Source organism: Temnothorax curvispinosus, unplaced genomic scaffold (genome assembly GCF_003070985.1).
Source record: "Temnothorax curvispinosus isolate PA1 unplaced genomic scaffold, ASM307098v1 QBEX01004656.1, whole genome shotgun sequence".
NCBI lineage: Eukaryota > Metazoa > Arthropoda > Insecta > Hymenoptera > Formicidae > Temnothorax > Temnothorax curvispinosus.
This window is the reverse complement of record NW_020214436.1, coordinates 93,760-108,662: the sequence shown is the minus strand read 5'-3', so window position 1 is coordinate 108,662 and position 14,903 is coordinate 93,760. Positions and strand designations below refer to the sequence as shown.

The following is a 14,903-nucleotide window of genomic DNA, read 5'->3' as shown; positions in this document are numbered from 1 at the left end:
CCCTATTTCATGTACCCTTGATAAAAATTCGGTCCACTAACGAATGAGTAGTTCGCGGTCAGACAGACAGACAGACAGACAGACGTCCGGTACTTATATATATAAATGTACTTATATGATTATACATGGCAAATTTTTAACATATATGGGCAAAATAACTCAAACTTTACTTTTTATAAAAAATGCAAAAGATGATTTTTAATGTAGAATGAAGACATATAGATATTGTGATGTATCACGGAGCAGTACGGTAGCGAACAATAACACCGACACGCTGCGACGGAGTGAGCGGAGCAGCGCCGAGCGACTACAAGGCCAGTACACAGTCGGCTAACAAGGCGCCCACCGCGTGCTCCCAAGCACGATGTATATATTAATAAATGTGACACGTGAACACTGGCACGCGTCGCGGGAAGGCGAGACGCGTGAGCAGTGAGGTGCTTATCCAGCGTTCAAAATTCGCGTAGAGTATAACACTGTAGGAAGGTACAGTGCAACAGTAGGATTATATGCAGGGACAACAAGGAACGTCGTGGGAAGACCTGGACAAAAAAGGTGTAATAGCCAAGTTGAAAAAAAAAGAAATCGAATGCAGTACCAGTGATATAAGTTAGATGAATTGCGTGAATTATTGAGGAAAACCGTGAAACGTGAAATAGCCGGGTCGGTCAGTAAAAACGATAAAGAGAGTACGAAAATCAGTAAAAAAAAAGTGAATCTGACGATTCTTCATACAGCGACGCTGCGAGTAACGATGAGGCCGCAACTGACTCAGACGAAAGCAACATGGCGGGCGACAGCATTAAGGCTGATTTATAGAGGCTGATTTTCTTCTCGAATGTGAGAAGAAAAATCGACTGTGATTGGTCAATTTCTTAAAGATTACGGCTTAAATCAACGATTACGGCCTCTATAAATCAGCCTTTAGACTAAAATTTTGCCTACATAGAGACAATTGGGAAAATTTTGTGGAGGGACTGAAACTGTACTTCACGGCGAAAGATATCAAAGAAAAAAAGCAAGCCGCACATTTGTTAACACGCTTAGATGAAGAAGCGTTCAGTTTGATGAAGCAATTAGCCGCGCCGGATAAATTAAACACAAAGAAATTCAATGATTTGGTGACAATCATGACTGGACATTTGAACCCAAAGCCGTCTAAAATTATGGAAAGATGCAAGTTTAACGTGGCCAAACAAGAGGCGAATGAATCTGTGGCTGAATTCACAGCTAAATTAGAAAAACTGGCAACGCGCTGCAATTTTGAAAATATAAAAGTAGCACTTCGAGATCAATTCGTGAGTGGATTGAAAGATCACGACACGAAAGCAGCTCTGTTCAGAATCGAAAAATTGGACTATGAGACGGCGTTTAAAGAAGCTATGGCGAGAAGCTGCAGAAAAAATGCAACAAGTACATTACAAGTGTTGGAAAATAAAAGTGCCAAAAGCGAAGTTTTCGCCTTACAGAACTCACAGGTAGATGGAACATAAGTAGGGGTAATCCAACAAAGCCGCACGAGCAGCAGAGGCCCGCGGCTGGCTCCAATCAACAACAACACAACCAGCAGCCGTCGAGCGAGCAAGGCATCGTGTGTTATTGCTGCGGAAAACCGAACTATACAAGCAAATGGTGCCAATACCGAGAGTTCACGTGCCATAACTGTGACAAAAGATAGCGTACCGGAAAGGGAGCGCCGGATCAACGCAACAACAGCTCAAGCTGATGCAGGAGGACAGCGGAGTAACCCTGGTTTCAGAGCCGACACCACATTGCAACGAATTTCACAAATTAGACTTGAGCGATGAGTATGAGTATGTAAAGTAATAAACAAACACGGGTTGCATAAAGCAAAATCTAAAGTACTTGCAATGATAAATGCCCCACAACCGAAAAACCATAAAGATTTGGCGTCGTTTTTAGGACTTGTAACATTTTACTCGCGATTTCTAAAGAGTAGGGCAGCAAAATTGACTCCATTATACGAACTGCTAAACAAAAAAGAGTTCGAATGGAACGATGAGTGTACAAAAGCGTTCGATTGGTTGAAAATGAATTAATTTCACCACGTGTACTAGCGCATTACGATCCAACAGAGCAGATAGTGTTAGCATGTGATGCATCGGATTATGGAATTTCTGCAATATTGTCTCATAAATATAAAGATGGCACGAAGAATCCGATTGCATTGCGTCTAAGAAAATAGAAAAAAAAAGAATTAAGCCGTACAATACTCGACAAAGAAGCGATGGCGATGGTCTACGGATTTAAAAGATTTTATGAATTTATTTTTGGAAAAGTGATTATTCTGAGAACAGATAATAAAGCTTTGCAATTAATTCTAGGCCCGCGTAAAGGAATACCGATAACAGCCAACAATCGTTTTTAGAGATGGGCTTATTTCCTATCAGGATTTTGGTACACTATAGAACATGTAAAATCTGAAGCAAATGCAAATTGCGATGCGTTATCTAGACTTCCAATTGAAGATAAAGATAACGATATACTGTTGTCAGAGTTAGAAACAAATTTTTCGCATATAAACTTTATCGAAGGAATACAAACTTTTGATCACAAAATGTTAGCAGCCCCGAAAGTAAAAAAGATAACACGGTTAGCAAAATAACGAAGTATGTATTGTAAGTATGTATTGAGCGAATGGCCAGATGCGAAAAAATTATCGGATGACAAAAAGTGTTACTATTCAAAGCGATTAGAATTAACAGTTGAAAAAGGATGTTTATTTTGGGGTTTACGAGCCGTCATTCCGGAAAATATGAGATTGTCAATATTAAACGAATTACACGCCACGCATCTGGGAATTGTAAAAATCAAAATGTTTGCGCGCTTGTATGTTTGGTGGCCAAGAGTAGACTCGGATATAAAGACATTGGTAAATGGATGTAAAATTTGTTTGATTCAACATAAAAAGCCGCCACATACGCCATTAACGACGTGACCTTGGCCGACGAAAACATGGAGTCGCATTCATTGTGATTTCGCTAGGCCATTTTACGGTAACATGTATTCTATTATTATCGATGCGCACTCAAAATGGCCTGAGGTAATTAATTTTAAGAATAATACAAAGACTTATAGGCTGATAGAAGAATTCAAAAGCTTGTTCGCGCGTTTTGGATTACCATTACACTGCGTTACGGATGGAAGACCGCAGTTTAGAACAATTTCACAATTTCTTAGAGAAAAACGGTGTAAAACATACGTACTCGCCTCCATACCATCTAGCTACAAACGGAGCTGCGGAAAACTTCGTACAAACCTTTAAAAATAATGTCACAAAAATCGTTCAGGGGGAGAGACACTGGACACAGGTGTAAATATGTTTTTGTATGATTATCGTAGTATCGAGCATTGTATAACCCGTAGAAGTCCAGCGTATCTAATGTTTAATCGCGAATTACGAACGCGATCTGATCCCTTGAAGCCGAATATAGCTGAAACGATTGAGGAAAAGCAACGCGCGCAAATCGTAAGTAGTGCAGCTAGGCGCAAAGTTGAAGTAGCAGTAGGTGACGATGTCATGATCGATAATTACGGCATAAGAGCCGATAAGCAAACCGCAGGTAAAATCGTAAAACAGACTTCGCCATCTACGTACGTCGTGCAGACCGATAAAGGTGCAATTCAAAAGCGTCACATTGATCAGATAATTAAAGGCCAAGCGAACAAGCCGATATTGCGTCGCTCTCCACGCTTTCAATAGAGCTTAAATTATAAAGGCGGGAGAGTTGTAATGTACGCGGTACGATAGCGAACAATAACACCGACACGCTGCGACGGAGTGAGCGGAGCAGCGCCGAGCGACAACGAGGCCAGTACACAGTCGGCTAGCAATGCGCACACCGCGTGCTCCCAAGCACGATGTTAATAAATGTTGGTCACTGATAGACTGACTTGTGTCCCGATCCCAAATATACCATAGATATAGATTTAATAAAGATGCAAATATAGTATACCTGGAATACAAAGGTTCCCAACACTATAACCTGCAGTGCCTGCTATGTAATGTCCACCTCTACCAATTCCTTGGATGTCCCTCAATCGACCTCCGGTACCCGTTGTAGCACCACTAAGAAATATTATTTTGTATTTAAAAACGTACGAGAAAAAATCATGAGAACAAAATAATTAAATATTTCTGCTATTTCAAAGAATAAATAAAACAAGTTACAGAGAGTCTTATGACAGTAAACACAGTAATATAACATACATATCTCAGATATAAAACATTAAGTATCACAAAGTACCTAGTTATGTCTCAAGTAACTCACAAGTTACCTACATGTAGCACACAATGTCAACATCAATAGTACTTCTGTGATATATCTCTGATATGTATCACTATACTCTAAGTGCTCTATCTGTGATACATAACAATGTAACATATATGTATCAGATATAGAACATTAAGTAACATATACATTTCAAATGCGTAACAAGTGACATATATTTATACTCGATTAGATATTAATATGTATAATATGTAACGTCGACTCAAAGTTGATTCAACATTGAAGCGATTAATAGCTTGTTTGAATCGAATTAAGAAAAGTCAATTAATCTTTCGCGATTCGATTCAAACAAGCTATCATTGCTTTGATGTTTTTATTTCTGCGTTTAAAGCACCAACGTGTAAATGCACATGTAGACTCTTAGATCGCCTGTAGGGTAAGCAAGCTGGTGGAGCTTTGGTTGTCCATAGTAAACTTTACACAGATAGCCCAGTAGCAGGGGGGGAAAATAGGTCTTGCCCTACAAAAGGTCGGATAGTTCTGATTTTTGGATATGTTTTATATTTTGGGGTCCTAATAAAAAATTCAAGTTTTCGACTTTGGCGCACTTCCGCTCGAACCGCCATCTTGAAAAAATGGAGCACAAAACCGGTTTTTGAAGTGAAACTTCTTTAGGCACGGTAGTGAGTTCGATTCGCGACACGAAATCACAAATTTCGCGACACGAAAAGTGTAACGAAAATTTGACCAATAGGCGTACGGCATTGGCGAGACGGTCCTTCTTCTGGCACGGTAGTAAGTTCGATTATGCGACACGGAAAAGCGACACGAATTTTGCGACACGAAAAGTGTAACGAAAATTTGACCAATAGGCGTACGGCGTTGGCGAGATGGTCCTCCTTCTGGCAAGGTAGTAAGTTCGATTATGCGACATGGAAAAGCGACACGAATTTCGCGACACGAAAAATGTAACGAAAATTCGACCAATAGGTGTACGGCGTTGGCGAGACGGCTCCTTCTTCTGGCACGGTAGTAAGTTCAATTTTGCGACACGGAAAAGCGACACAAATTTCGCGACACGAAAAGTGTAACGAAAATTCGACCAATAGGCGTACGAAATGAAACTTCTTTAGCACGGTAGTAAGTTCGATTGTGCGACACGAAAAAACGTCACGAAATAGTGTCACGAAAATTTGATCAGGCGTACGGCACTGGCGAGACGGATATAGTGAGAACTGCGTGTAACACTATATTTTCGAGTTGCGGGCGGTTTGGAGTGACTAATTCCGTTGTATTGTTTTTGTATTAATTTCAGAAAAGTTATGGCAAAACCTTGCTTTCAGAAGTTTCACTTCTAACGCGCGTGGCGACCACGCGTTCATTTTTCGAAATATCCCCTTATTAGTAGGTATTTAGGCAAAAATAGTTATTATCAATTTTATAGAAGATATAATTCCCTACAACTTTTGTCTGAAACATTTTTTCGTATATGTAATAGATAGCGAGCTACAGCACTATAAAGTGGAACAAATTATTAAAAATTTCACAAAAGGCTCTGTTAGTAGACCGCTCAGGGTATTCGCGCGCTGCGCCGAGAAAGGCGAAAAAACTCAGTCTCGTGTACACTTATCAATTTATTCAGCACAATATGTACAATGTCTCTCTCGTCGCGATATAATGCAGTACTTGATCGGATACGACTCGATAATATTCCGTCTCTCGATATCGCAGAGCACTCGCTAGCACAAGTGTCGTGCACGAAATTCGAGGGCTCACTGGTCTCCTGGCCGGAGCAAGCGAAACGATCGCAGCCGGAGCTACGCATTATGCCGCGAAGAATATTGTGACGTGAAATATGCTGATTGGCTCCAAATTGTCTAGCGAACAGACTATTGGTCGCGATACGTGCGATCACGCGGCAGATCACGCGATATACACCTGCGAGCCGGTTGCTCAAGGAAACAAAAAAAAATGAACGCATGGTTGCCACGCGCGTTAGAAGTGAAACTTCTGAAGGCAAGGGCTTTGCCATAACTTTTTGTGTCGCAAAATTCGTGTCGCAAAATTCATGTCGCAAAATTCGTGACGCTTTTTTGTGTCGCAAAATCGAACTTACTACCGTGCCAAAAGAAGAAAAGAAAACATATAGACGCTCAGGGTTAAAAACAACTGTTGTGTTGAAACCAGAGTTGCAAAAGTGGTAATTAATATATTTATTTAAAGAAGTTTTATTTCGTACGCCTATTGGTCGAATTTTCGTTACACTTTTCGTGTCGCACAATCGAACTTACTACCGTACCAAAGAAGTTTCATTTCGTACGCCTATTGGTCGAATTTTCGTTACACTTTTCGTGTCGCATAATCGAACTTACTACCGTACCAAAGAAGTTTCACTTCCGTTACACTTTTTCGTGTGGCAAATCAAACTCACTACCGTGCCTAAAGAAGTTTCACTTTAAAAAGGGGGGAACGCAAATACTCGCGGTTCGGAGCAAATCGAGCGTTCTCGAATGTGTACGTTGCTCGCTTTCACTTTTCGAGCGTTAGATTCTCAACAGGCTCCTTTTTAAGCATATTTTATTATAATTATTGTTTAGTAATTTCTATTAATATAAATTTATTATTATTATTATTAACAATAATAATAGGACTCTAAGATTTAAAGTCGACACAATGTGAGAATGCCGTCTAGTTTGAGCTTTTGGATCTAAGTAACGAAATAATTTTTCGTGTGAATTTTTAGTAGATACTATTTCCAACAAATACTGCGCGCCAACTAAATTGTCGGTTTTGAAACACAGCATGCTTGTAGGAACAGTAAATTTACGTATTTTTAAATCAATAATCGATTTAATTTTGAAGTGAAACTTCTTTAGGCACGGTAGTGAGTTCGATTCGCGACACGAAAAAGTGTAACGGAAGTAAAACTTCTTTGGTACGGTAGTAAGTTCGATTGTGCGACACGAAAAGTGTAACAAAAATTAACCAATAGGCGTACGGCGTTAGCGAGACGGTTCTTCTTCTGGCATGGTAGTAAGTTCGATTATGCGACACGAAAAGTGTAACGAAAATTCGACCAATAGGCGTACAAAATGAAACTTCTTTGGTACGGTAGTAAGTTCGATTGTGCGACACAAAAAGTGTAACGAAAATTTGACCAATAGGCATACGGCGTTGGCGAGACGGTTCTTCTTCTGGCACGGTAGTAAGTTCGATCATGCGACACGAAAAGTGTAACGAAAATTCGAACAATAGGCGTACGAAATTAAACTTCTTTAGTACGGTAGTAAGTTCAATTGTGCGACTCGAAAACGCGTCACGAAAATTCGATCAGGCGTACGGCACTGGCGAGACGGATATAGTGAGAACTGCGTGTAACACTATATTTTCGAGTTGCGGGCGGCTTGGAGTGACCAATTCTGTGGCATTGTTTTTGTATTAATTTCAGAAAAGTTATGGCAAAGCCTTGCCTTCAGAAGTTTCACTTCTAACGCGCGTGGCGACCACGCGTTCATTTTTTTGATGCTGATACGCATCGTATCTAACATCTCCTCCCCCCAAATATTACTGTAAAGAAGTTATTGCGAAAAATATCACCTCAGCCAGGATTCGAACCTGGACCTCCCTCATACCGTGCGGGTGTCTCAACAATTCGATCATCGAGGCATGTGATATTTGTAATAATTTACTTCACTTTACAGTTCTGTAGCTTGCTATCTATTAGATATACGAAAAAATGTTTCAGACAAAAGTTGTAGGGAATTATATCTTCTACAAAATTGATAATAACTATTTTTGCCCAAATACCGACTGGTGAGGAGATATTCCGAAAAAACCGGTTTTGTGCTCCATTTTTTTAAGATGGCGGCGCGAGCGGAAGTGCGCCAAAGTCAAAAACTTGGATTTTTTATTAGGACCCCAAAGTATAAAACACATCCAAAAATCAAAACTACCCGACCTTTTGCAGGGTAAACTTACCTAGCTACTGAGTTAAGATAAAAGAGCATTCTTATTTAGAGAATATCCTTTATCTTTGATATGTAACTCTTAAAATAAGATTGTAAAGCGTTAAACAAAGAAAAATTACTTGTATCAAACCATTGCATATAAATCAATAAAGAGAAATATATTCTTATATTATTCAAAAATAATTTTTGGTAAATATGCAGAATAATGGCCTCCTCACGGATTTCGTTGAACTTAGGCTTAATCGACGCGTTTTTGCGTGAAACGAAAGAATCTGACAGAAAAAAGTGTCGCTCTGCCCCGCGAAGCGAGATATTATCAGTTAAAGTTGACGACTATCAGGTTATGAGACCTGTCATACCGACAAGATGTAGCGACTACGAACATGCCCCGCGGCCACATGCGCATGCTTCATGGCCGCACGCGCATGCTCCGTAGCGACATATGTAGTGTACTTCGACGCGTCTTACTTAAATAAATATCTTGTCATTTACAACCTGCACATCTTAATTTTACAATGGCATACTCAATTCAGCAATTGAACAATAATCCGTGCCTTGCGATTCAGGACATTATTGGCAATGCAAATACGTGGCCGAAATTTATACGGCAAATGTTCTGGGATAAAAATTTTACGGATCATAAACGAATGATTATTGTCAATTTTGTATATATAAATGAGATATCGGAAAAATGTTTGCATGATGTATTAGCCTTCACGCTAAAAAATACATACACAGCTGAGAGAAAGCGCAATATTGAGTATAGATATTGATATTTAAATCATGAGGTAATTCTTTCAATATTAATTGATAACTATAGCAAACAAATATTTTTTATTCTTTGTAGCAATTAAGACAAATGCGACGCAGCCGTGTGTACAGTTTCAGCGTTTTCCATATGCCCGTTCTAGACTGGAAAATGAGCCGACTCTCGGCTCATCCGCCTTCTATAGTGTACGTGACATAAACTATACATAAACTATAGATTTTTACCCGTCTACACCACTCACTCGGATGAGCCGAGAATCGGCTCATCCTCCAATCTAGAACAGGCAATAGAAAAATGTTAGATCTTAATATGAATCCAATAAATAATTAAAATTGAATGTATTATTTTGAAGTTGTGATTTTCATTAAAGCAGATATTTTGTATTTAACTATTTAAAGCGCGTCACTAACCTACATAGGTTAGTGACGCGCTTTAAACAGTTAAATACTTTTAAAGCGCGTCACTAATCTATACGCCGAAAGAATATCATTTCGAATTATGTTACACTTCTGACTTACCAACCAAACAGTTGTCACGTGACCTCTTGCATGCGCGTGCGGCCACGGAGCATGCGCATGTGGTCGCGGGACATGCTCGTAGTCGCTACATCTTGTCGATATGACAGGTCTCATAACCTGATAGTCGTCAACTGTAACTGATAATATCTCGCTTCGCGGGGCAGAGCGACACTTTTTTCTGCCAAATTCGGTCGTTTTATGCAGAAACGCGTCGATTAAGCCTAAGTTCAACGAAATCGGTGAGGAGGCCACTATTCTGCATATTTACCCGGTAAATCTTCAATGATAAGTGTATATTGGGAGTTTATTCTCAATGATAAGTGTAAGTTGGGGATTAAACCTCAATGTTTAGTGTAGGTTGGAGATTGATCCTCATCGTTAGATGTTTGGTGTTAACAGGGTATTAACCTTTAATGTTCTATGTCGATTTAATCAGTGTCGTCATGATCCTTTTATCGTTGGGTGTCGTTTAAATGTTATTGTGTTAATCTTCGTTAAGTGTCAATTGACGACTTGGTTTATTGGAAAAATGTTTCAGATAAAAGTTAAAAGGTTTGAAGGGGGCCAATAGACGATCTTATTAGATTTTGGATCCAGGGCCTGTATTGAGCCCAATAGAGCCTAAGTCAAATTTTTTAAATGAAAATTTCTATTTTTTATTTTACCATCTTTCTCTATGAATTAATTTGAACAACTTTTGTTTGAAAAATTCTTTTATTTGCTTAATATACTTTTTAAGATATTCAAAGAAAATTTGGTAACTTTTTCAATATTTAGCTTGTGATATCTTGATGATTGTTTGCCAGAGAAAAAAGTGGTACAGAGAACTTTGTAACTTAATTTTATTTTAAAAATGTGCTGTTGCAATAGTATATTCCAATGTTTTTTAAATATTTGTGTATACATCTTCTTGGAGTGTTTACAAGTATTTAAAAAAATTGGAGTACTATTGCAACAGCATATTCTTAAGACAAAATCAAGTCAAAAAGTCTTCTATACCATTTTTTTCCTCTGGCAAACAATTATCAAGATATCATAAGCTAAAAATTGAAAAAGTTACCAAGTTTTCCTTGAATATCTCAAAAAGTATTGGGCAAATAAAAAATTGTTTCAGACAAAAGTTGTTCAAATTTATAAGTAGAGAAAGATGATACAATAAAAAATAAGGGTTTTTATTTAAAAATTTGGACTTGGGCTCAATACAGGTCCCGGACCCAAAATCTAATAAAATTGTCTACTGCGCTCTCCTTCAAACCCTTTAACTTTTACCTAAAACACTTTTTCAATAAACCAATACTTTCTGAGATAATTGATGAAAATCATTTGCACACAAAATAAAACCACATAAAACATTATATATAACAATTAAAGAGATAAAAGCCTTGCGAGCGGCCACAGGCCCGAAAATCAGAGAAGCGCTCGAAGATCTGATAGTGTCGCGTTGGAGTACGCCGAAGATTCTCCTCACCGATAACGAGACGGAATTCGTAAATCGTGTTATAAAGGGCTTTGCCGAGGAAAACGGTATTACGCACACCACCGTACCGCCATACCATCCGCAAGCCAACCCCGTAGAAAGAGTTAATCGAACTCTAAAAACAATGATCGTGTCCTTTATCGAGAGTGATCATAGAGAGTGGGATAAATATCTACCACATTTCCGCTTTGCCTATAATACCGCGTCGCACTCGTCCTTAGGTGCTTCCCCGGCATTTGTAAATCTCGAACGCGAGTTAATACCACCGAACTCTTTACGTGACCGTGGCGAGAAGATAAAGCAAATCAAACCGCGAGATGGTCCCGGAGAATGACGGAACTGAGGGCCATTCGGGAGTGGGTAACGGAAAATTTGGATCAAACGAGTCAAAGACAGGCCGCGAACTATAATTTATGTAGACGGCCGCAGAGATTCCGAGTTGGAGATTTGGTGTTGAAACGACAGCACGTGCTGTCGTCCGCCGCGCAGAATGTCGCCGGAAAATTGGCGCCCAAATTCCAGGGACACCTACGGATAAAATGGGCGATCTCTCCAGTCGTGTATGGGCTGGACGGATCGGCCATCGGAAAGGTGCATGTCAAGGATATCAAGCCGTATTATCCTCCTGTCCCTGACCCGTAGGAATTACCGAGAGTAACGAGAGGCGATAGCAGGACATATTCAGTATGGCCCGATGATTCGCCCGCAGGCAGTAGTCCTCGTTTTGGACATGGACGCGTGGTTGGCGGTGGACAGGGTTGACCCCCAATTCTGGAACGAGTTGAGCCAAACGTTGGAGCTCATGTGGTGGGCCCACGTACGGAGAGGTGCAGTTGACAGAGTTCCCGCACCGGGTGGAGCAAGGCGTGCGAACCCCGAAGGCGGAGTGCACCCGGGCGACACAAACGGACGCTGGGGCCCCGGTGGTACAGGGGTCCCCCCAGATGGAGCAAGGGGTGCAGACGTGGTTGACAATGCGAGAATGCGCGGGTTCCCGCACCTAGAGGATCGAGGAACACGGACGACCGTCATGGAGCGCTGCACAAACTGACACGGTCATCTCGTGCCAGACCGGCAAGTTGCAAAAAGAAATTGAGGCCTTGCGAGAAAGAGTAGCTAGACTCGAGTCCAATTATACTACGTCTTTATTTTCGACTGCTGATCGGATTGACGAGCCTTTGAGGACTCCTGTCTTTGTTTTCGGGAAGACATCCCAGCCGGATGACAGAGCTCAAAGCGGAAATCTAATAAACATAGATAAAAACAAGTTAATTTGGTAGCCCTCGACGAGGGAACACGCGGATAGTAGCAGGGAAAGATTTGGGTGTTGAAAAAGGGTGTTGTGGGGGTGAGCAAGGGTGGAGGGTGAAACGAAGGCGTGAAGGAGGCTAAAAAGGGGTCGAGTGAGTGGAGGTGAGGGTGAGAATGAGGAGGAACGCTAGGTATTCGCTGGAGAAAGGGAGCCCTGGAAGGAAGAGGTTAGGATGACGGTGTGATTTCGGAGGGAGGGGCTGAAAGAGGAGTAAGGCCCAAGACGGGAAAAGAAGGAAGAGAAAGGAGAGGAGAGAAGACGGAGGTGCGCCGAGGAGGCTGGCTGCCGGGCGTGACGGGCGCCGGAACGGCCGGGGGGTGAGCATACTCGGAGGGACAAGAGGAGGCAAGGGAAACGGATAGCCGGCAGCCCATGTTACGAGACGAGGGAGTCGAGCGTCATGATAACATGGAGTATCGATCGGAAGATCGATCGATATGACGCGAGACGGAGGGCCTACTAATGGTGACGTAATTAGTAAATGGTGACGTGACTGGTGAGGAAGAAGGCTGTGAGTCGGCGCGACGGAGCGATCGATCGAACGATCGAGGCGAGTCGAGGGTCGAGGGCCGTGGAGAGGACTGGGGGCCGACAGCGTGGACAAGAGAGAGAGAGAGAGGAGGTGCCGAGCGCGCGTGAGCTGGGAGATCGGCCGCCGCATGGCAAGAAGATGGAGAGAGGTGGCCACGGAAGGAAGTGAAGGGAAGAGAGAAGGAAGGGAGTGAGAAGTCAAGGAGCCTTCATTCACTCACTCATTCGAGAGGTTTTCAGAGGTTTTCAGGCTGAGTTTAGGTTGAGCAGGTGACCAGGGGGGAGAGAAGACGAGGGACGCAGTGGAGAAGAGAGCAGGAGGGTAAAGAGAAGGTAGCAGAGGGGGGAGCGGGAGATAGAGAGAAGTCGGAGGGGCTGATGAGGGTGCTAGGTGCGATTGCGGAGGGTTGGCGAGCGAGGGGGGAAGAGAATCGACACCGGTGAGTGGTGACAGAGCGAGAAAAGGGAGGATTGGGGGATGAGATGGGATGGGGAATTGTGCGAGGAATGAATTGTTGTTTGATTGGTAGTGAAGATGTGTTGATTAAGACGGCAGATGGACGCTGTGTGCTTTGGGCATGGGGGCATTGCGTTGGAAAGATTGCGTTGCAGATGCGTGATACTTTGTATGATGCTGCGACTGAGAATGAGCGAAAACGAATGGTGCCAGAGAGTGGAGACGGAGTGAGGAGAGGGAAGAATGAAAGAGGAAATCAGGATAGAGGGCGAGGAGGAGAGAGAGAAGAAGAGTGTAAAGGGCCGTAATGGTCAGGTAGAGTTAGGAAGGTGTATGTTTTGTAAAGGGTTGGGTACGTCCCTGAAAAACGCCAGCAAGAGGATGTGTAAAATTTGTATGATTGATGAAAGGAAAGTGTTGAAGCGTGATGATAGTGAATGTAAGGGCTTAATGAGTCGCACGCAAAGGAATAAGATGGTGACGAAGTTTCATGAAGCGTGCAGGAATGAATTGTTGGTTGATTGTAATGCAAATATGTTGAGTAAGATGCCGGTATATGGACACTGTGGGTTTTGGGCATGGAGGTATTGCGTTGGAAAGATTGCGTTGCAGAGGCGTGATATTTTGTATGATGCTGCGGTTGAGAATGAACGAAAACAAAGGACGCTACAGGTCGGGTTAGGAAAAAATATGGTTTGTAAAGGGTTTGGTACGTCCCTAAAAAACGCCACGGGTGTAGAATAAGTTTGTGTTAATTGTGTGATGTAAAAAATTTTTTTATGTATGCGAATAAGAGAGGAGTGGGCTGTAAAATTGTTGTAAAGGTTTGGGTACGTTCCTTATAAAAACGCCTTGCAAACCCTGCGGGGACAAGCAATATATACATAAATACATAAATACATACATACATACATACATAAATAGAAACAATAGATTCTAGGTCAGAAAATAACAATTTTACGGAGCCTGCTACCCCTGCGAGAACTAAAGGACTTACAAGTACTGCTTGCAGGTCTAGCATACGTTCGGGATTGTCTACCTCCGACTATTCCAAGGACTCAGAGGATGACGCTAACGCTCGGGAGTTGGAACGGATCAGCATGGAGATGGCAAAACTTGCCGATCGGCGACGTGAATTGAAACATGCCGCGAAGTCGGTTTCTGTTCGTGCGACACCGGCGAAAGCCTTCGCCCAAAGCCAGCCTAGTGTAGAACAACCCAAGAAGAGGAGTCTCCGTTCGAGAACCTGCCCCTGCCCGTGGAGTCTCGCATGACCCTCCCGCGAGCGGGTCTGGAAAAACTAATCGAGGAGTAAACCGCCGCAGAGTTCCAAAAACTGCGGCGGTAACCATCACTAATTTCGACAATAAAGTCACATATGCCGACATCCTGAAAAAAGCAAGGAGTAATATAACACTTGAAGATCTCGGAATTGAAAAATCGAGGATAAGGAAAGGTATCAACGGGGGTCTTATAATCGAGATTCCCGGCAGCGATGGCGCCTCTAAGGCAGATGTTTCAGTCGGCAAGCTGAGGGAGGTCTTGGGTCCTACCTCCGCACGTATTTCCAGTAGAGCTCGGAAAAAGAAACGGATACCCGGGTATTCGGGTACCCGCC

At 42.1% G+C, this 14,903-nt stretch overlaps 1 protein-coding gene across 1 annotated transcript in view; it reads right to left on the bottom strand.

The window, feature by feature from the left end:
- Positions 1 to 3,951: 3,951 nt before the first annotated feature.
- The window catches only part of LOC112453733 (phosphoribosylformylglycinamidine synthase-like), a 75,635-nt gene continuing 64,683 nt past the window's right edge, over positions 3,952 to 14,903 (bottom strand). The window contains exon 6 of the mRNA XM_025014636.1: positions 3,952 to 4,090. Coding sequence (XP_024870404.1) covers positions 3,952 to 4,090 — 139 coding nt within the window. The remainder of the gene's footprint in view (positions 4,091 to 14,903) is intronic.